This window comes from Sciurus vulgaris (genome assembly GCF_902686455.1).
Source record: "Sciurus vulgaris genome assembly, chromosome: 12".
Taxonomy (NCBI): domain Eukaryota; kingdom Metazoa; phylum Chordata; class Mammalia; order Rodentia; family Sciuridae; genus Sciurus; species Sciurus vulgaris.
The window spans coordinates 77,608,227-77,629,301 of record NC_136473.1 but is presented as its reverse complement, the minus strand read 5'-3'; the positions used below and the strand labels follow the sequence as shown (position 1 = coordinate 77,629,301).

The window sequence follows — 21,075 nt, the reverse complement described above, 5'->3', positions numbered from 1 at the left end:
GCTTTTGCAAAGTGCTTTTTACCCCTTCTCCACATTTAATCAAAATGGTACTTGGCAGCTGTGTGAACAATATTGTGTCTCTGAAACCACCCCCTCATGCCTGGCTTTTTCCAGCATTTTCAAATAAACAGAGGCCTTTGACTTTGACACTTCAAATATCTCCATCCTCTTCGGAAAGGGTGACTTTTTTCTGGGCCCAACATATTTTCTTTCAACAGCCAGTTCAAAAGGGCAGTTTGATCAGTGATCCAGCTTTCTGTTGAGCTCAGATGGCCTCTTACCTTGCTTCTCAGTAAGTCTTACTTTTCCCAGAAAGATCAGCAAAAACTGGGGTTGGGTCACTTGGTTTGCAAATACAGAAACAAATTCATCAATTTGTTGAAGCTCAGGAAACAGAACCTGGGGCACTGCAGGACTCTGCCCATCAGACGTTTTAACTAGCTCTTTGTATAGTGGTGGACTTTTATTATAACAAAGAGCTAATGTCAAATTTTAAAAGTAAGCATTAAAGAAAAGAACCAAGTCAATTATATAGCACAAAGTGGGTGATGGCTTTTAGGTCCTCATTAAAGAGGGTAGCATGCTGTAGCAGGGTCCATGTACTTTATCACTCTTGGCACCGTCCGGTGGGAAGCAGAGCTGCACCTTCTGTGGTGTCTTCCATCCTTCCCAGCCCACTCTTCTCCCACTTCTCCAGACTCTTTTGCAGCCTGCCCCTCATGCATTATGTTGACCCTCATCATCACAGGTAAAGAAGACAATGGAGGCCACCCTGCAGACCATCCAGGACATTGTGACCGTTGAGGATTTTGATGTGTCTGACTGCTTCCAGTACAGCAATTCCATGGAATCTGTCAAGTCAACTGTCTCAGAAACCTTCATGAGCAAGCCCAGCATCGCTAAGAGGAGAGCTAACCAGCAAGAGACAGAGCAGTTTTATTTCACGGTAAGGGAGCCCAGTAGCCTTTACAAAGCATCAGCAGGCACTGTGGCACCCACGGGAGCTTTAGACCTCACATTCCTTGTCAGATGTCGGAAAGGTAGATTTTGAATATCCTAGATTTAAATCTGGGCATACTTGGAGACCATCTCTGCACTTAAAGGGACAATATCTACAAGTCGTATATGTCTAGCAGAGACCCCCACCACCCCAAAGGAAGAAGAGATACTCCCAAGTATACTATGAAGATTTTGGGGATTTTTCTTTTTGGTACAGGGGATTGAACCCAGAAGTGGTTAAGCACTAAGTCACATCCCCAGCCCTTTTTAATATTTTATTTAGAGACGGGTCTCACTGAGTTGCTCAGGGCCCCACTAAGTTGCTGAGGCTACCTTGAACTTGCATTCCTCCTGCCTCAGCTTCCCGAGCTACTGGGATTTCAGGCATGCGCCAGCTACTACCAGAATTTTTAAAAAGACATCTTTAAGCAGCTAGTAGGCTTTTATTTGAAAGCTTCCTTCTCAGCTACAAGGGATCATGTTGGTTCTTAGGAACTACATCCAAATATGCTGGCTAACACCTTATTTTTATAAGTCTAAAGTCTCCTTAAGATGATATGATGACATTATTTTGTAACATTCATTGTTGGGGAATTATTTTTCATAATTATTACTAAAATTTAAAGGGATTGACAATATGCAGCATTGTTGTTTTGCAGAGCATTCCAAAACATTGTATTTTGTTATTCATGTATCTTCTTTTAGACAGATGGACCCATTTTTTTTATTTTTAAGTGGTGTTAACAGTCCTTGGAAGGTTGCTAGCTGGTTTTTGGTGCTGCTTTTTAATAATTAAGTTATTTTGAGCTTGCCAAGTAGGATTTATTGTTGCCTGGACTAAAATTTATTTCCTAATCTTCCAAAGACCAAGAAAGGAAAAATTAAGTTTGCAGATGTGAGATGAAATATAGCCAGTGAATATGCATACTGATTCCGAATGAAAGGAATTAACTTGTTTTTCAGTCAAGAAGCACAGTCTGCATGCAGTAAATTGAATTTTTCCTCCAACTGGAACAATTTGTTTAATTCTCCTTTGAACGTTGCCCTTTCTGCATTAAGAACACTAATGATTTGCTAATTTTTTAAAAAATCTGTTTTTTAATTAGTTAAGCTCAGAATTCTTGGGTTGTTTTCTTCTTTTCTTTTTTTTTTTCTTTTCTTTCTTTCTTTTTTTTTTTTTTTATCCTGGAGAAGACTGTTGAAAGGGAGTGATTTAAGAGTATTATTCTTGTAAAATAATTTCAAAAAAAGTTATACAAAGAAAAATATGCTTAGTATATGAAATTAAAAAAAAAAAAGAAAATAAAAATAATCCACAATCCTATCCCCTAGAAAGATAATGGTGTTAGGATATATTCCCTTTTGGTATTTTTTCTATGCATATCCAAATACATATGAGAATATATATTTATATTTTGATTACAAAATATGGGATATTACTGAACATATTGTTTTATAATTGAAGTCATTTTATTACAACATTTTTAAAGTAACTGAGTGAAATATTAAAATCTATTCAAAAAAATAATGGAATGACATTTTGGTTTATTCAATAATTTTTGCAAAATGTTTAACACATTGCCTGGATCATAGTTTGTCAGCATTTCAGTAAATGCTGAAATTTTATTTTCAACATCATCATTGTTAATTTATTATTAATCATTGCCAGTGTATTCATTGATCATTTATTGTGGATTTTACTGTATGCCAGACACCATGCTTTAGGCTAAGAATGCTAAGAATATTAAGATGAAGAGGGGAATGATGGACTTGGGCATGTAAAGGGAGAACTTTTCATTTTTACTTTTTCTCTATAAACACTTTGAATGCATTGGTTTTGGGTTTTGGTTTTTGTTTTTTGTACCAAGGGTTGAACCCAGGGGTACTTAAACACTGAGCCACATCCCCGGCCCTTTTTTTGTATGTGATTTCGAGACAGGATCTCACTAAGTTACTTAGGGTCTCTCTAAGTTGCTGAGACTGGCCTTGAGCTGGTGATCCTCCTGCCTCAGCCTCCAGAGCCACTGGGATTATAGGTGTGCACCATCACACCCAGCAGAATGAATTGATTTTTGTAATTCAAAAAGAAATTTAAAACTTTTTCAAATGCATGTGTGCACATGTACATAAACGGCAACCAGGATGAATGACACTCAGGAAGCATCATAAAAAGTGGCTTTTGTGCTTGATCTTGAAGGTCAAGTGAATTGTGCAGAAGATTGGGGAGGAAGGAGCAGAGTGTGCGAAAGCATGAAGTTATACAGAAACCTGGGTCCTGTGTTCAGAGAATTCCTTAATTATAATTAGGACTGTGTTGCTGACCCAAGCTTCATCGTCTCAGGAGCTTGTTGAAGATTCACTGTTAGACTGTTTGGTTAATCTGTCTGGGTTGCTTAGATACAAATGACTCAATCTTGTTACATTGAGGAAGATTTCCATTTTTTTATGTTAAGAAAATTTGGGACATAAAATTCTTTGTAAGATGACTTTTGTCAGAATTACTTTTTGGCTTATATAAATCTCTAATACTTGTATTCAAAGTCAGTAAAAGCAGGAATAGATGGAATGACCCTGTTCCATCCAGCTGGTGACCTCTTAAATCCTGTCCACCCCTTCACCTATCTAAATGCACTGACATCCTCTAACCCATTTCCTGTCTTTTATGAACATGGTGCTATTTATCAAAATTGTGTGCAGATTTCCATGGCTTACAGGAATGGTTTTTGTCTGGGCTTGTTCAATAATGGATTTACAAGAGAGTTCATCATTTTCGTAACTGGTACCTGAAATGTTTCAGATAATTCATCTCATGAGAAGAGGACTTATTTGGGGTGGTAAAATGGACATTTGAGAAAAGATGCCCATGTTAGAGGGACAGCCTGTGCTTGCCAAACCATACAAAGCTCTGTGTTTCTTTGCTTCTCTTTGCCCTTCTTTTGGAAAGTTTAGAAGTGGTCCCTTGTTGTGTCTTGATAGTGTACCTAGTGATTTAAGAGGACTTCTGGGATAGTTTTCTGACCACTTGTGGCTATAACCAGATTAATCTGTCCAGGTGACATCAATTAGAAATTTGAAGTATGACCTATAAAGGTCACTGGCTTTCAGGAACCTCAGGAAAATAATCATGAAATTTTCCAGTGTAAAGCAAATTTTAAAAATCATCTAACCTAACCTTCTTGGCCAAGGTCTTCAGCAGCAGCTGAACCCAGAAATCTCTGGTCATGGGCTTTTCCTCTGCACCCTGCTGAAGGAGTGGTGCTAAAGGGCAAGGCTCAGAAACACTGAGCAGCTTTCCCCTCTTATATACCATACGTAGGGAAATGCTTCCTGATCTCCTGGACTTGGTGTCTGTCACTCATCTTTTATAACACATCATCCAGCGATGACTACCTTTTTTCTTACTGCCGTTTTTATTGTAATTCTTTTTTTCTGGTACCGGCGATTGAACCCAGGGGCACTTAACCTCTGAGCCATATCCCCAGCCCTTTTTTGTATTTTATTTAGAGACAGGGTCTTGCTGAGTTGCTTAGCGCCTTGCTAAATTGCTGAGGCTGGTTTTGAACTCCCAATCCTCCTGCCTCAGCCTCCCAAGCCACTGGGATTACAGGCTTCACCACCATGCCTGACTATTGTGATTCTTTTAAATAGGGTGTTTTTTTTAAGATACAAAAATTTCAAAAGGCCATGCATGAAAAAGTAAAGGCTTGCCCTGTCCTTGACCTCTGCTTCTTCTCCCACTACCAGTGATTGAAACTAGTTTGGCGGCCATGCGTAGGAAAACCACTAATATATTGGTAAATACCCTTTAATACAATGGATCACATTAGAAATGTAATGAAATAAAGTAAAAAGACTAATAGAAGCGCACCACTCGTGCTGTTCTTTACTTTTATTACTTAATTTGTTCTATATATTTTCATGTTAGTCCAAAAAAGTCTGCTTCCTTTTTCAATGGTTGGACAGAATTCCATTACATGGATATATGACTCTTTGTTCGGCCAGTTCTCTTCTCCTCATAGACCATAGTGCTCACTGTTTAGCCAAGAATTATCAAAGTTAGAAGGCTGGCATTTTTCCCAACTACTTCAATGGAGTTTTAGAGTATAGGGTTCTTGTATTGGGGGTGGAGTGGGAAAGAGTTTAAGAATGATGGCTAACAAAATAACAAAGTCAGACTACCTGAATTCTTGGGGACAAGTTTGGAAAACATTAGAAAGGAGACAGTGCCCGGCCATTGGAGCAGTGTGTGTTAGACCAATAAACTTGGAATTTGTGATCTGAGACCTTTTTCTATCTTGGTATCCTGCAGGCTTTGGTAAACATGTGCTAAACAGGTACAAATGACTGATGCCCCTGCACTGCCAATTAAACTGGAGAGATGTGCTCCATTTAAGGTTTACTCTATTATGTATTCTGTCTAACAGCTGTTTCCTGCTTTAAAAATTGACGGGGAGGAGGAGAAATGTCAGCGGGCCTGAATGGGGGGGAAACAGCCACAGTAATGACATCTGTGTATCTAGACCCAGCTCACTCCTCCTCCCACCCCACCCCTTGCTGCATAGATACTTAGAGCTAGCTGTGGGTTTGCTCAGACCAAGTTCATTGTGAAAACAAAGTCCTGCAATTCATATCCCCATGGTAAGAGTAAATTTCAAGAGAGGACTTCTAAAAATGAAATTTGAAAAGCATTCTTATGCCCATTAGTGTTTTTTAAATGCCTAAACATGCCTGTTTTGATTTAGTTTTTTGTTTTGTTTTGTTTTTTTTGTTTTGTTTTGTTTTGTTTTTTTACATTAGCACAAAGCAAAGAAGGTAAGGAAGGAATGTTTTTAGGTTGCTCAATCAGGTGACTCAGGAATAAGAAAGGCTTTCTGAGCACCTGCCATGTGCCAACCCCTGTGCCAATCACAGTCATGCTTGTCCTGCTTCATCCTCAGCAACCTCGTGAAAAGGTATTCCTATTTTTCCACTGGAAAAACTGAGACGCAAGTGGGTTAACTGATTTGCCCAAAGTTGGAAAAATTAGTAAATGGCAGGCCTAGAATATTCCATTTTACTGTGACAAAAATGTCTGTCAGGGATGGAGGCCTCAGAAAGAAAAATGACTATATTAATATCTTTTAATATATCAACCTCATTGCTCTCAATACCAATTAGGAATTATTAAGAAATAATGAGATCATAAAAATGGAATTTAAGCCAGGCACGGTAGCGTACACCTGTAATTCCAGCAACTCGGGAGGCTGAGGTAGGAGGAGCCCAAGTCTGAGGCCAGCCTGGGCAACTTAGCCAGGACTTTCTCAAAACAAAAAGGTGAGCAGCTGTAACTCAGTGGTAGAGTCCCCCTGGATTCAGTCCCCAGGATGACAATCAACCGGTCACATAAAAATGGAATTGAAGTTTCAAAGTGCAAAGAAAAAAAAAACAAAACTCCATAATGGACTTTTTACCTCCTTTCCTGCTTTTTGCAAAAATCTTATTTTGATAGTATCTAATGAAAAGGTTGGGGTGGGAAGCATTAGTCAGACTGTTTTAGAAACTTGATTTATTTTGGTAAAATAAAATCCCCAGGTAAAGTGAAAACCTCAGGCAATCACTTTACTTTTGGGTGTTTGGTGAAAAAGTATAGTAAAAGAAAATCAGTTACCCAATATTAAGACAGATTTTAAATAAGGGATGTGACTTTTATTGCCCAAGAAAGAGATTTTTTTATTTTTTATTTTTTTGGTTCTGGGGATTGAACCCAGGAGTTCTTAACCACTGAGCCACATCCCCACCCCTTTTTATTTTTCTATTTAGAGGCAGGGTCTCACTGAGTTGATTAGGCCTTGTTAAGTTACAGAGGCTGGCTTTGAACTTGCAATCCTCCTGCCTCAGCCTCCTGAGTTGCTGGGATTACAAGCATGCACCACTGTGCCTGGCAAGGAAGAGATTTTTGAGATCACACATATACAGCTCTTTTCCTAGTCCCCTAATCTCCAGAAATTATCAAAAAGCCACTTATCCCTCCCTTGTCTTCGGCTCTCAGCTACTTTCCCTGTCTGTCCAGCAGCAACAGAAGGCAAGGTTATTTATTCCCAGCTTATCTCTCCTACAGATGAGTGCTGACTTCCAAGTGGATAGGGAAGTGATAAATAACACATCTGCAAACCCTAGGATGCCCTTAACTCTCCACTCCCAGCTTACCTTTGCAGAAAACCCAACCATTGTTTCCACACCATTAGGGATGCAGGTCATACCTTGACACAGTTTTAATCCGTTAGGATTTAATGGAACCCGAAAAGGTAATCCATCATACCTCTTTATCAGATTATTATTTATTTTAATGGTTCACTGAGTGACAGCCAGAGTTAACTAGTAAGTGAACATGAATGAAAAAAATGATTTCCAGAATCATGAGTAGAAGCTTAAGTGAGAGGGAGGAATTTGCACCCACCCCCTTTCAGTATGATTGGGGTATTCAGAGCAGTCTGGTCTTGTTTTGAGGGTTACAGTTTCTTGGTGAATTTTCCTCATTAGGAAGCCCTTGTGTCTCCTCGGAGAGTCTTCCAAAGAGAGGCCTTTGAGGGTTGTGTTATTAGCAGTGGATGTTTCCTGAAGGCTTCTCACCTCTAGGCCCCAAAATACTATTCCAAGCCCACAATTAGAAGTTAGTCAGGGATTAGGATATCACCCCTGAAGACTGGCAGCAGGTGAGCTGGCAGCTGGAGCAGATGGAAAGGGTAAGGTGACATGAGAGCCTATTCTCATGCAGATGTTCTCGTGCAAAGGCATAAAGGAGCCAAGGGAACAGGTCCTGGTGAAGGTGGCAGAAGTGAATCAGTATGTGGTTTGTTTTATATTTAAAGTAGGGAGACACTTCAGGGCTTGGTAACTGCTAACAGCAGTTCTATACAGAGAAGAGTGAGAGTGCTTCTCTCTTACTTACTCTTCATGCATTTACTAAGTGTCTGCTCTCTTGCTAGGTGTGGTACCTAAGTATCAGGGATGGGAAGAATCATGAATGAAATGGTTCCTGACCATAGGGAAGAGACAGTCTGGAGAGAAACACAAATAATAAACCTTCTGTGACAGAGCTGTATGAGAAGTGCTGTAATAGAGGTTTATAAGTTGCATGTAGGGCCATGTGGGCAAGTATGGTGGGGCCAGGACTGAATCCAGAGAAAACAGGATTTTTCTTTGTTTTTAAGTGTGTGTGTGTGTGGGGGGGAAGGTACCTCTTAGTTTTGTTTTTGTATCTGCTTATTTGTTTGGTACCAGGGTTTGAACCTAGGGATGCTTAATCACTGAACTATATCTCCAGCCCTTTTTATTTTTTATTTTGAGACAGCATCTAACTGAACTACCTAGGGCCTAAGTTGCTGAGGTTGGCCTCAAACTTGCAATCCTCTTGCCTCAGCCTCCTGAGTCACAGGGATTACAGGTGTGCACCACCATACCCAGCTACAGGCCCTTGGTTAAAAGTTCACACAATACACAAAAATAGAGACTAAAAGGAACTCACGTTTCTAACCTTTGCTTTCTATCAGTCTTGATCATAAGTGATATTGCCCTGAAACCAGATCCTCAATGTATAGTTCTGTTTTTACTTAGTACACTTTAAAAGACAGGCAGAACTATTATAGTTTAAAATGTTTTGTCCACTTAGCCCCTGAATGATCCCACATCTTTCCAGTAGTTCTCAGATCACACCCTAGGAAACGCTGCCATTCGACTTCTAAATTAAACATGGGCAGATGACCCCTGATCTAGCAGGTGAACCAGTACAGCAGGTGACAACCAAGGCAGACTGAGATCCCCAAGAATGACCCCACTGTGGGGGAGAGTGGAAAAGAAGCCATGTTGAGTCCAAAGGCCTGGGTCCCCCACCTGGCACTACCACCTACTAGCTTGCAGTGATGAGCAATTTAGTTGACACCCTCCTTCCTTGCTGTCTTCTTCTCATCTCTAGTAAGGAAATAGCATCTTACCTATGTACTGTAAAGTTAGTGTGAGAATCAAATGAAAGGCTGTGTGCTATAGTGTTCAGAAATCTCCTAAATTGCCAGGTGTGGTGGCAGGAGAATCACAAGTTTGAGGCCAGCCTCACCAACTAGTGAGATCCTGTCTCACAATAAAAATGAAAAGGGCCGTGGCTGCAGCTCAGTTTTAATGCACCCCCAGGGGTGCATTAAATCCCCAGTACCCAAGAAAAAAGGAAAAAAAAAAATCTCCTAGATTGCTTCACATATAAAAGGAATGCTATGTTTAATTCTGCTTCTCTCCTGCTCTAATCTATAGTGGATGAAACTTTTATTATAATGCTTCAGAGTGGATACCATATTATCAAACTGCATGTGTTTGGTGATCTGGGGGTTTTCCTTTTTATTTAGTTAATCATTTATTAACTTTTGTGGGGACAGAACCCAGAGCCTCATGCATGCGAGGCAAGCGCTGTCCCACTGAGTTGCATCCTCAGCCCCACGCCTTGGTCTTCTAATTCCACTGCTCACTGTCTGACCTTGAGCAGCTTGATCTCTCCAGACCTCAGTACTCTTGACAGTAAGATGGGGCTAATGATAACACTAATTCATAGAGTTGTTTTGAAGATTTGATAAATTGTCCAGTGAAATACAGTCTCTCCATGGGCAGACAAGCTTTGATGAGAGATCATAACTGAAAATGCAGCACAGCATCCTATCCCGGCTGTTAGAGCAGGTGGGATTGCATTTCTGGAACCACCTCTTGTTTAGAACTTCGTGTGTGTGTGTGTGTGTGTGTGTGCAAGTGGGGGGGGGTGCAAAGACTGGGCAGAATAGGGAAGGAGGCCAATTAGGATATGGCCCAAATGAAGATGCCCTGCATGCTGGACTTGCAGCTGAGGCAGGGACTGGGCAATTGTTCCAGGTGCGGGTGTGACAGAATACACCCTGCGAGAGGTGGGGCAGGCGAGATGTCAGTAGAGGCACCAAAGAGCAGGTGTGTGTCTTCACACCAAGAAAACTGGGCTCTGGGGGTCCGTCCACATTCTCCACAGTTCTGTTCTTCAGTGCAGCTGAAGGAGATAGATGAGGGGCTTTAGGAGACCATTTGTTTGTCCTGGCCAATGTCACATTCCTATGGAAACAGAGCAAGGCACTAATCCACCGTGAAAATCAGCAGCTGCCCGTAGACTCAGGGCCTCAGAAATTTTTTAAAACATGGACCTGATAGAAATTGGGTCATAAACCAAAAGACATGTCAAAAAGGGAATTGTCCAGCTGAGTATCTGTGATTTTTTTCCCCCGCTTAGGAGTCTGACTACTCTTTCTGCTCTCCCCTACAGAAAATGAAGGAGTATCTGGAAGGCCGGAACCTCATCACCAAGTTACAAGCCAAGCACGACCTTCTGCAGAAAACCCTGGGAGAAAGTGAGTGTGGGAATGCTGTGCGGGAGGCTGGCAGCATAGGCAGGTCCTGCTGAGCTCTCTTGCTGAGCACGCGCCTCCGTCCGCAACCAGGTGGACCCAATCTGGTTATAGGAATGCATTTCTTTTCCTAGCCTGTTTAACGTGGACGCACATGCCCCAGATGACTGTTTGAGTAATGGGGAAAGGGCAATGCTTAATGAAGCACTAATGTACATCATCTATTTGTTTAAATGGAGCGTGCCTGCTCTCCACCCAGGCCCCCTCCTTTGTCTCCTCTGCCACAACCAGGGTAACGGGGCTGCAGTTATTTCCTCTGCAGACCCTTTGTTAAAACTCCCAGCTCCTTGTGAGACTGAGGCTGGAGCAGGAAGATAGGGAGCTGTGAGATGAGATGGCCAGCTGTTCTGAGGAGGGAACGGATCCTCAGGTGCAGGAGTGATGGACAGACTACTGCCTTCTAAGTTGCAGGGTGAACGTCTGCTTTCTTCTGCTTGGAAGGGTCCTGGTGCTGTTTAAGTGACAGCCCCCTCTCTCCTGTGATCCTGCTGAGGCCACAGTGCTGAGTTGGCTGTCTCATCTCAGACCATGATCTTAGCCAGATCCTAGAAAGTAGCAAGGCAGAGAACCGGGCTGGCACTCTGGACTTTGTCTTCTTGGCCGTCAAACAGAAGGCGAAGGTTGAAAGAGACGCTTCCTCAGGGTTGTTTGGCGCCCTGCCCAGGTCTCCTGCCTAGCTCTCAGCATCCTATGATTAATGGGATTCCCAGGTTGGGGATACCTCTGAATGCCCTGCCCCACTAATCTCCTCACTTAAAGATGGGAGGGAAAGAAAGGGAGATGCTACAGGGACCGTGTGGTAATATCAGCGACAGGCGAGCCTGCACTTACACAGAGCTCTGACATTTTTAAATAAATTCTTGAGCACTCATCAGACAAACTGCAGAGCCCAGGAGAGCATGTGGGCTCATTGGCCCAGGAATTGGAGCCCTGCCTTTCACACCAGCGCCTCTTGGCCACCGTTGTCACCCAGACCTTTTCCTTCTCGGGAGAGTCCCCCAGATGGTTAATTCTCTTTTCTCTAATACCTTTGCTCTTATGATTTTTAAGGCTTTTTCTGTAATGTGGAGAGAGCCTTTTTGGTAACTTCTGGTCTCTTTCCTCTCCGTCACCCAAGATACTCAGACTAAACAGGTCCAGGCATTGAGAGCCAGATTTTGCTTGTAGAAAAATCTATACTCTTGGGTTATCAGTCTCGCTCTCCAGAGACTGGAAAAAAGAAAGCCCAGAAGTCTTTGAAGCAAGTTATAGCTGCAATTTTTGTTGTTGTTGTTGTTGTCAAGACATAACACACAAGTAAGATAAGGAACAGGATCTTGGGGGTGGGGGGGTCTGCTTGCTCCCACCCCAGTATGCACCAAATGTGCTACTCTGGAGGGATGAAGGTTGACCATTCATTAGTGTTGCAAATTGCCTTAATCTGAAGATGACAAGTTGGAGCAATAAAGAAAAAAATAGCTGTAAATCTTCCTGTGTGCAAGCCATCATGTCCCTGCATTTGTCACCATAATGCAAGAGCCCCCTTGTTCTTGCCACAGAGGGATAATTGATGTGTATGAATATTCCAGAATGGAAATGGGACAGATGTTGAAAATAATGGCTCAGAATAATATTTTTGCAGATGAAAGCTGAGCCTTTGGTAAGAAGAGGCTGTTCAGGGTGGGGGATGGTGTTGCTCAAGATGAGCTGAACCGTAATCAACAATTAGCAAGCTTTAAAGGCAAGAAAAAGCCCTGCCCTCCCCCAGCCCTTGGAGTTGCCTTTTTCAGGAGCTTGAATGGGGAATGTAGAGCTGAGCTCTGCTTCACTGACTCCCTGCCTGCTGAGGTTTTCCTTTATCTAACTTGGGTCTAGTGCAGATCAAGCTTCATTAACTGTGGATCCAAAGAAAGCCCCACATACTACATTATGACCCATGTATACATGTATATGTATTTTTAAATTTTAAAGACATATCGATGGGGCTGGGAATGCAGCTCAGTGGTAGGGTGCTCACCTGGCATGCATGAGGCCCTGGCTTCAATCCCTAGCACCACGAAAACCAAAAACAAACAAACAAAAAATAAAAATAAAAAATACAAATACTTCTTGTGAACCTTAAGGTTTGAATTCCAGTTTTTTGTTTTGTTGTTTTGGTATTGGGGATTGAACCCAGAAATGCTGTACCACTGAGCCACATCCCCAGTCCATTTTATTTTTTATTTGGAGACAGGATCTCACTAAGTTGCTTAGTGCCTTTTAATTTGCTGAGGCTGGCCTCAAACTTGAGGTTCCTTCCTCAGCCTCCCAAGTAGCTGGATTACAGGTGTGAGCCATTATGCTGAGCTTGAATTCCTGTTTTAAAAGCTGGCTATCACCCATTAAATTATTAGGGTCTGCCACTGGATTGAGAACTATGATTTGCTAACAGAGTCAGCATTAAATCTCACATCTGTGGGGCACACGGCAACTTATCGAGGCCCTAAGCACCTCAGCGAGAACCTGTCTCTAAATAAATATTTTAAAAGTTTGGGGATGTGGCTCAGTGGTTAAGTGCCCCTAGTTTCAATTCCCCATACAAAAAAAAAAAAAAAAGAAGAAGAAGAAGAAGAAAAAATCTCACATCAGCCTCACTACCCCAGTTTAACCTAACAGAATTTAGTATGAATCTAAAGCCAGAACATGCACATCTCTCTCCTCTCCTCAGACAACTCCTTTTCCTTCCTTTTCCACTCCAGCCCCAGCTGTGTGTACGAGTGACTCTTCATTCACAGACTCGGGAGCAGGAGAACTTGTTCTCCTCTCCTCCTTCCCACCACAGATAGCCAGCAAAGTCATTAGAAGCTGAATTTCTAACAATTTGTTCTCTAAAGTATGACCTGTCTCATTCTTGTTACCCTATATCCATGCCTTTGGGAAGAAGAGTTGGCAAACCTAAGATTTAGGGATACCAGCAACTGTGGCCTAGCAACCAAGAGAAAGTGCTTTCTCCAGGCAAAACTGTGGGCTCATTATTCCTTTCGGCTGGTGGGTCTCCCTTCTCTATCCCTTTTATTTCAACATATGCTCTTTACCTTTGTCTTTCTACAGGTCAGCGGACAGATTGCAGTCTGGCCAGGTAGGTATGGCATGGACAGCTCTGGGAAGGGATAAAGAGAGGCCTAGGAGGTCCAGAGATCCCAGCTTGAGAAGGAGCCAAGGCTGAGTTGTTCAGACATTGAATGACTGGCCAAGGGTGGGGGTGGCTTCCTTCCCTCAGCCTTACTGATTCCCTCTGGTCTCTAGCTGGCAGTGGAGTTTGCTGTGACTTAGGAAAAGAGCTGAGCAGAACTGAGTAAAGGGAGTATCATTTGCTGAAGTAGTCCCTGAGACTACCCAAAGCCACCATATTGTAAGGAAAATCAACATTTAACTCTGGAGGATCCTATCCTGGTAACCTATCTTTAGCTGGTAGACTTCAGCATGTGGGCTTTGGGAAATCTCTAACTTACAGAAAGAAGATCAGGAGGTAGGGTTTGATCTGAGATTTTTTTTTCATGCGTGGCAAAGATGATAGCCTAATTAGTGACATTGCTGGATAATAAGATATTTTATTGTGTTGGCTTACCAAATGGCATTTGGTAGAAATCCTTGCCTGATGTGCAAGTATGCAGGCCTCCTGATCTTTCTCTACCTTCCCCTCCCTCTCCAACTCCAGCCAAATATTTTCCCTCCCAGTCATGGTGCTGCTATGAGAAAACTCGCGAGCTGGCAGAGAGCAAGGCGTCCATTCAGACGACAGTTCTCCGATGCCTAAAAATGTGCTGATTTAACTGGAGAAAGAGCTCTAATGGACTGGACTCCTTAGAGACCCTGTGTTAGTCCATTATATCAACCACTTATATCTGCCAACACACACAATAATCATAAGCCATTTACAATTATAGGCTCATTATTTAGAGATAGCTTCGTTTGGCTTTCATCGTTTTGTCATTGTGGATTATAACTGAAGTCCCATTAATATGCCAGGCTTGAGGACTGGAAGGAACCAGGATAATGGAATTCTGTGGAATATATGTTCTGGTGATATAAGTTCACCTGAGGTCCTGTGTCTGCAGAAGTTTCTGAAAAGATGAAAAGAGCTGAGTCGATTTTCCCGTTGGGGGGTTATTTCACTGTGTCTGACCTTGGGTCACTCTTATCCCCTCTTAGAAACAGTGTTTTACATTAGCTCCATGAGGCTTAGAACTTCAAGGAGGTTCTTCTAGAGTGACCTGGCAGCAGAGGCAGAGCAAGGCCCAGTAGCCAGGCCCCAGCCCTCACCTTCCCTCAAAGCAGAGAAGCGCTGCTCTCCTTGTTTTGGGTCTGGTGCCTCTGAGCCAAACTCCCTTTGAGAAAAGTCCTCTGAGGCTCAACACAATTTGAAAAATATAGACAGAATATCCCAAGATTTCTTCCATTGTAGATGCCCTATCCTCTAAATCCAGAAAAAATGCTTCCTATCTTTTCCCTGAGGATTTCCAAGAGAAAGCAAATGGTAGGTAACATCCTGTGGTATTTTCCAGCATCTCCTTGCAAACAGAAAGATCTTATTGTCTCACTCAGATCTGCAAATCTGAACCAGCTCCTTCCTATTCAAATTTTGAATGTTGGTAGACATTAAAGACAAGCACTACTGTGCTTTTATGAAGAGAAAAACTCTATTTGACTTTAGTTGGGAAGTAACAAGTCTCTTAGCCATTTCTGGGATTGAGCTGAATATTGTGACTTGTTTCATTAACTACCATAAAGACTGTTTTTCATGATTAAAAACTTCACTTCTGGGTTTAAGAGCCCTTGTTTGAACTAGGTGTGATGGCACATACCTATAACCCCAGCTATTAGGAAGCTGAGGCAGCACACAGGCACATACGCACATGTGTCCACGTACACACACACATAAGCAATGATTTGTCTCATTCTGTCCCAATTTTCTCTTTTTTCCTTCCTGTTGCTGGATCGGCTCTCTTTGACTTGATGGAATCAACCACAGGCGTAGCTCAACCGTGAGGAAACAGGTAAGAGCCCAGCAGAGGCCAGGCTGGCCTGGCATGAAAATTGAGTATAACCTACAGGCAACCAGGAAACTCTACTGTGAATAGGACAGACACTTCTCTGACTTTATGCCTGCCTTTAGAATGTATCGTTTAGTCATAGCATAGTTACAATTTTAGCAGCTTTGTTGACATTGGAATGGTCATGATCTTTATAACTTGTTTTCTCCTCTAGTGGTTTACCCTCTTGCATACTAGCTGGTATGATTTTAAGGCAACAGATTGTGCCAGAACTGCCCGTGGCATCCTTCTACAGGAGACCACAGAAGAGGCCTCACACTAACTTTATATGCACATTAATATGTCAGTAACTTCCAGAAGCTAATCCCCTAGACCAGACAGCCTTGCTTTAAGTTCGTAGATTTTGTTTCTGGTAGTGTGTGCATCCTAGATGTATCCTGCCATGTACTAAAATGCAGAGATTACTCTGGCCTGGGAATGATAGACAAGAGCTGTTCATCTCTACCATTTTGTCTATGTTTTTCACCATTGTATTAAAATCTGCCCCTGGACACCAGGTCTCATTACCCATATTAGGAGGAAATCTCAAGAGAGCAGTAGCATGGATAATCCACATCAGTGGACAATCTAAACAGCACTTGTGCTTGTTTAAAAAAAAATTAATTGAAGTATTTTTTGCAGTAGCAAATTTGACTTCCTAATTATACTTTATAGCAAATACTGAAATTATTTTGTTTCCCCTAAGCTCAAAGCAGCTTTGCAGAAGGCAGTTAGCAGGGAGGCATGGAGAGAGTTCAGAAATATCTTTGTGTCTACTCAGGGGAAAGCTGATCCAGGCTTTCTAAAGACGTTCTGGGTAATTCACAGTGGCCCTAATCACGGGGAGATAATCAAACAGAAGGCACTTGGTTTCTGTAGTGTCGGCAGCCCCAGCAGTATATTCAGCTGGTGACTGCTCTGGCTGGGTGGTCAGTCCAGCTGGGGAACTCCGATGACATAGACCTCACTTGTCCTAGCTCTGTTGCAATTTTTTTCCCTCCTTTTTTACTTTAGATCTCATTTTAATGAGAACACTGTCAAATGCATTTACACATTCTTTAAATGATAAAAATTTCATTGCAATTCTCTCTTTGCTCCTGTTCCTCTTTTTCTTTCTTCTTCTCCTTTCTCCCATAATTTTATTTAAAACTGGAGAAGAGTAGAATGCCTCCCAGGCATAACGTATGGCATTGAAAACTAATCAGCGTACATCTTTAAGAGTGAGCAAGCCATCTTTAACACTAAGAATAGGACCAAGCTTAAACTTTGTTCCTTTCAGTTTCTGATCCAAAACTAGACCTCATGCTTGGAGAAGGAGCACATGTGGGCAGCCTTTGCAGCTTCTCCTCTCGCTGCAGGAGTGGGAGCCCACAGTTGGGCAGGTGGCATGTGCCCCTGGTAGGGCTTGCCATGGGAGGGACCAGCATCCATCTGGTTTACATCCTGCTGCACCTGAGCAGTTGCAGGCAAAGCGCATTTGCCTGGTGCTGGATTTGCCTAAGAGTTCCAGAAACCCCAGAAACCTCATTCAAAACAAGACCTTATTTTTCTGCTACCCCAGTATCTCTCCAGCAGTTCATATCTAAAGGTGGGTTCATGTCTAAGATGGTCAGGGGTAGAATAATAATTTGGAAGATGAGGGAGGAATCTTATAAAAGTAACAGGAACTCAGTGTTTGCTTGTTTGTGAGTTTATGGCAAAAATGCTAAAAGGAAGAATCTGACAGCTTTTGGGTTGCAGTCCCTTTTTTTTTTTTTTTTTTTTTTTGCGGTGCTGGGGATAGAACCCAGGGCCTTGTGCATGCGAGGCAAGCACTCTACTGACTGAGCTATCTCCCCAGCCCTCTGATGGCTTTTGTTCTTGAGGGTGCCTGATGGAGTCCAACCATTTTTTACCCTAGCAAAGACTAGGTTCAAAGCACCTAAGACTTTTCTTGAAAATTATGTGCATCAGCTGTTGCTTCCAGTCCTTCTCTGCTCTCTTCAAACCTAGGGCTTTCTCTCCTGGCTGTTGCTGTCTTCTTTGATGGCCTTACTTTCTCCATTCCTCTAAATTTAGGCTTCTTGCCAAGTTGCTTGACTTCTCTCCGTGCTCTTTGCCTTGTCACTCTGTTCTCCTAGATGAATCTTTCTCTCCTTCCCAAAGTGTCCTTTTGTTCTATAGTGCAGCCTGCCTGAGTCCTGGGATCTAACTCCCAAGTGACTGACTGGACATTCGTGCTTGCAAGTTGAGATAACACCTCCACCCTTGGCACCAGCCTTCCCCTCCCCTACCACATGTGCCTTCCTCAGCTCCTCCCCTAACTTCTGTTTCCGTTAATGGGTCTCTCCATCCTTCACAGTCCCTAAGGACCCAAATCTTATCTTTAATGTCATCCTTTTTTTTTTTTTTCTCCTTCATTCCCACATCTGGTTGGTTGTAAAGACTTGTATTTTGTGCTTTGGTGAAAGTAGAAATCTAATAAATGTTATAGAGGTCAGTATGTGACAAAAATTCCTTAACCCTCTTACTCATAAGAAATTATACCCACAGGGAAAGATTGATCATTTGTTACTAAGTTACAGTTAAATAAGTGCAAGAAATTCTGATGTGCTATCATGCAGTAGAGTGACTACAGATAGTAATATATTGTACATTTTAAAAAGCTAGAAGAAAGGAACAAGTCATCCGTTTCCCACCCTTGTGTTCCACAGATTATGTCTACTTCCAATGTGCTAATGGTAACCATGGACATACACACTATTATCTGCAATGCCATGTTTTCAGCCAATCCTGCATACTTACTTTGCCATTAATATCCTATATCCTGTATATTCAGGCAAAATTTTGCTTTCACATTAACTATTTTTTTTTTTTTTTTTTGATATTGGGAATTGAATCCAGGGGTACTTAACCACAGAACTACATCCCCAGCCCTTTTTTTATATTTTATTTAAAGACAGGGTCTCACTGAGTTTCTTAGGGCCTTGCTAAGTTGCTGAGGCTGACTTTGAACTCGTGATCCTCCTACCTCAGCCTCCTGAGCTGCTGGGATTACAGGCATGCACCATCACGCCTGGTTTTATATAACTTAATGAAGCCAATAACCTGGGAGCTTCCCAGCTTCCCTCTGTGTGGATCTTTATATACAAATCTGGGACCAGCAAAACTTTGCAAACCTTCCTATTGCTATCTTCATTATCTCTACTGCTGCTATTTATAAGTGAAAAGTATAATAAAAAGTCTGTAAATATAAAAAGACTTCCCAAAAATGGAGCATTTTTTTTTTCTCTTTTAATAGTGGTACCATTTTCTTCACTAGGGTAAGGAAGAGAGAAAAAAGATTCTTCTTGTAAAATCACCTAGCCAACTGGCAGTGAGGTTAATAAGAGGGTAGACACTCTCTGCTGTCACTGGAAAGCTAGAGGAAGCAGATGGGTTTGGGGGTCACAAAGATGAGCATTTAGGTCACTGAGACCTTCCCAGCTCCCTCCACCTTGGTGTATGCAATACTCCCTTTGGCAACATTGTAGTTCCTGGCAAGCTCTGGAACTAGAAGCCAAGCCAACTCTTCTCTCTGCCTGATTTCTTTGTGAGACCCAGCTGCTTCCCTAAAAGTAGCCAAACCCATGGCTACAGTTGAAAATTCAGAGCCAGAAGAGGGGTGCAGACAAACCTGTGAAATGGGCACAAGGCATAGGACCCAGCCCAGTGGGGAATCTAGGTTCTGTCCTGAACTTCTGAAGCCCTTTCTAGCTAGGTGGTGGGCCCCTCTGCCTGTGTCTTTCTTCCACACAGCTGAATGATTGTGCATGTGGCTACATTGTAGAACCCTTCTGGTTTTTAGTGATAGATGGTATGCAGTGTTTGCTGAACTCCTAGGATGCAGCATGGTGGTAGTGAAGTGTTCCGTTTCAGAGGGAGGCAGCCTGGGTTTGAATTCTGGCTTTGCCACTTACCATAAATAGCTAGTTAACCTCACTACACTTTCATTTTCTCATTTGTCAAATGAAAATAATATTAATAATAATAATACATACCCTTATAGGATTGTTATCAGAACCAGTCCATGGCCCAATACCTCTATAAATTCCTCTGACTGATATACACTAATGTTCTTGTGCATATACTATTATCCTCACCATGAATCTCCTACCCAGTCTGTAGATAGCAAATTTAAGTTTATAGAAGTTAAATAGCATGAGCAGGATAGTATAGCAAGACTGGCATCTGGGAGGCCTATTTTACTTAGTATCAAGTAATATCCACTATCTCCAGGAATTTTTTTTCTTTCTTACCTTTCATGCCAAACAACCTTTCTGAAGCTCCCTTTAATTCATCCTGTGACCTTCAACTGGTATTCATTAAGCACCTACTATATGAGAGCACCGTGGCCAGCTCTAGACACCCAGGAATGGATGGATGTTGAACTTGCCCTTATAGAGCTTGAGCTGGTGGTGACCAGTGCAAATAGATAATCATACCCACATAATGAAGTCACAGTCAGGATTGAGGAGAATATGTCAGCAGCAGGAGCAGCTCATGCAAAGCCTTGAGGCAAGAGAGGATCTATCAGAGAAACAGAAAGGCAGCCATTGTGGCCATAGCAAAGATGGGGTTGAGCAGAAGGTGGGACACTGGAGACAAAGGCAAGACCCCGAACATGTGAGGCTGTGAAGAAAGCAGAGAGAAGTCTCTGATAGAGTTCACATGATGAGACATACTTTTCTTCCCTTGCTACACTATAATTATACATCACAGAAGGATTCATGTGGCCATATATGCACATAACACAATTTGATCAGCCTCGATCCCCAGTAGATGAGAAGTACTTTTAAAGATCACCTCGCCACTATGTAAAGGGATGGGAGATTGCAGGGGTGGAAATGGAGATACTGGTGGACTGAGCTGAATTGGTGGCAGTAGAGATGGAGAAGCATGAATAGATTCAACAGATATTTCACAGGTAAACCTGACACGATGAATTGGATGGCTGGTGGTGGGGCAGTGGGTCAGGATAAACTACAACCTGCTCCATTTAGAACATGCTAGATTTAAGGTATGTCTGTGGCATTCCAAGTCGGTCATTATGTTTTTGTGCTCTGGAGCTTGGAGGACAAACCAGGTGCACAGAGGCAAGTTTCACAGTGTGGCCCATTTGCTCTGGGCTATCCCTGTTTGAAGATTGTGATGTTGTGTTTTTCTTTGGCTTTTCAGGACTCCAGCCAGGCAATTCCTCTGGTGGTAGAAAGCTGCATCCGATTTATCAGCAGGCACGGTAAGCAGGACCACAGCCTTACCCATATTTGTGCAAAGGTTGGGAAGAACTTCCAGGAATTCTTTGAAGAATAAGAATAGAGATTGCCTTCCTTTACTAACCTCCTCAGCAAAGAAATAAAATCTTATTTGTTCATGTAATGTTTGCTACTTCAGAATGGCCACACCTAGATATTGAGAGAAAGACATCATATGTTTTGACCCCAAATGCCACAGCCACTTACCACATGCCCTTTTTTAGCTCAAGAATGAGTTTTAAATTCCAGCTGCTACGTGAGGGAACCCAGCTGCTAATACATGGTGGCAGTAGTGTCATACTCAGC

General features: G+C 42.3%; 1 protein-coding gene across 5 annotated transcripts in view; it reads left to right on the top strand.

Annotated features, from left to right (window-relative positions):
- SRGAP2 (SLIT-ROBO Rho GTPase activating protein 2) overlaps nucleotides 1-21,075 on the top strand; it is a 244,242-nt gene that overhangs the window by 189,677 nt on the left and 33,490 nt on the right. For all 5 annotated transcript variants that reach the window (XM_079107858.1, XM_079107857.1, XM_079107859.1 and 2 more), the window contains exons 10-14: nucleotides 749-946; nucleotides 10,304-10,388; nucleotides 13,515-13,542; nucleotides 15,436-15,460; nucleotides 20,693-20,753. In XM_079107858.1, the coding sequence (XP_078963984.1) occupies nucleotides 749-946; nucleotides 10,304-10,388; nucleotides 13,515-13,542; nucleotides 15,436-15,460; nucleotides 20,693-20,753 (397 nt within the window). The remainder of the gene's footprint in view (nucleotides 1-748; nucleotides 947-10,303; nucleotides 10,389-13,514; nucleotides 13,543-15,435; nucleotides 15,461-20,692; nucleotides 20,754-21,075) is intronic.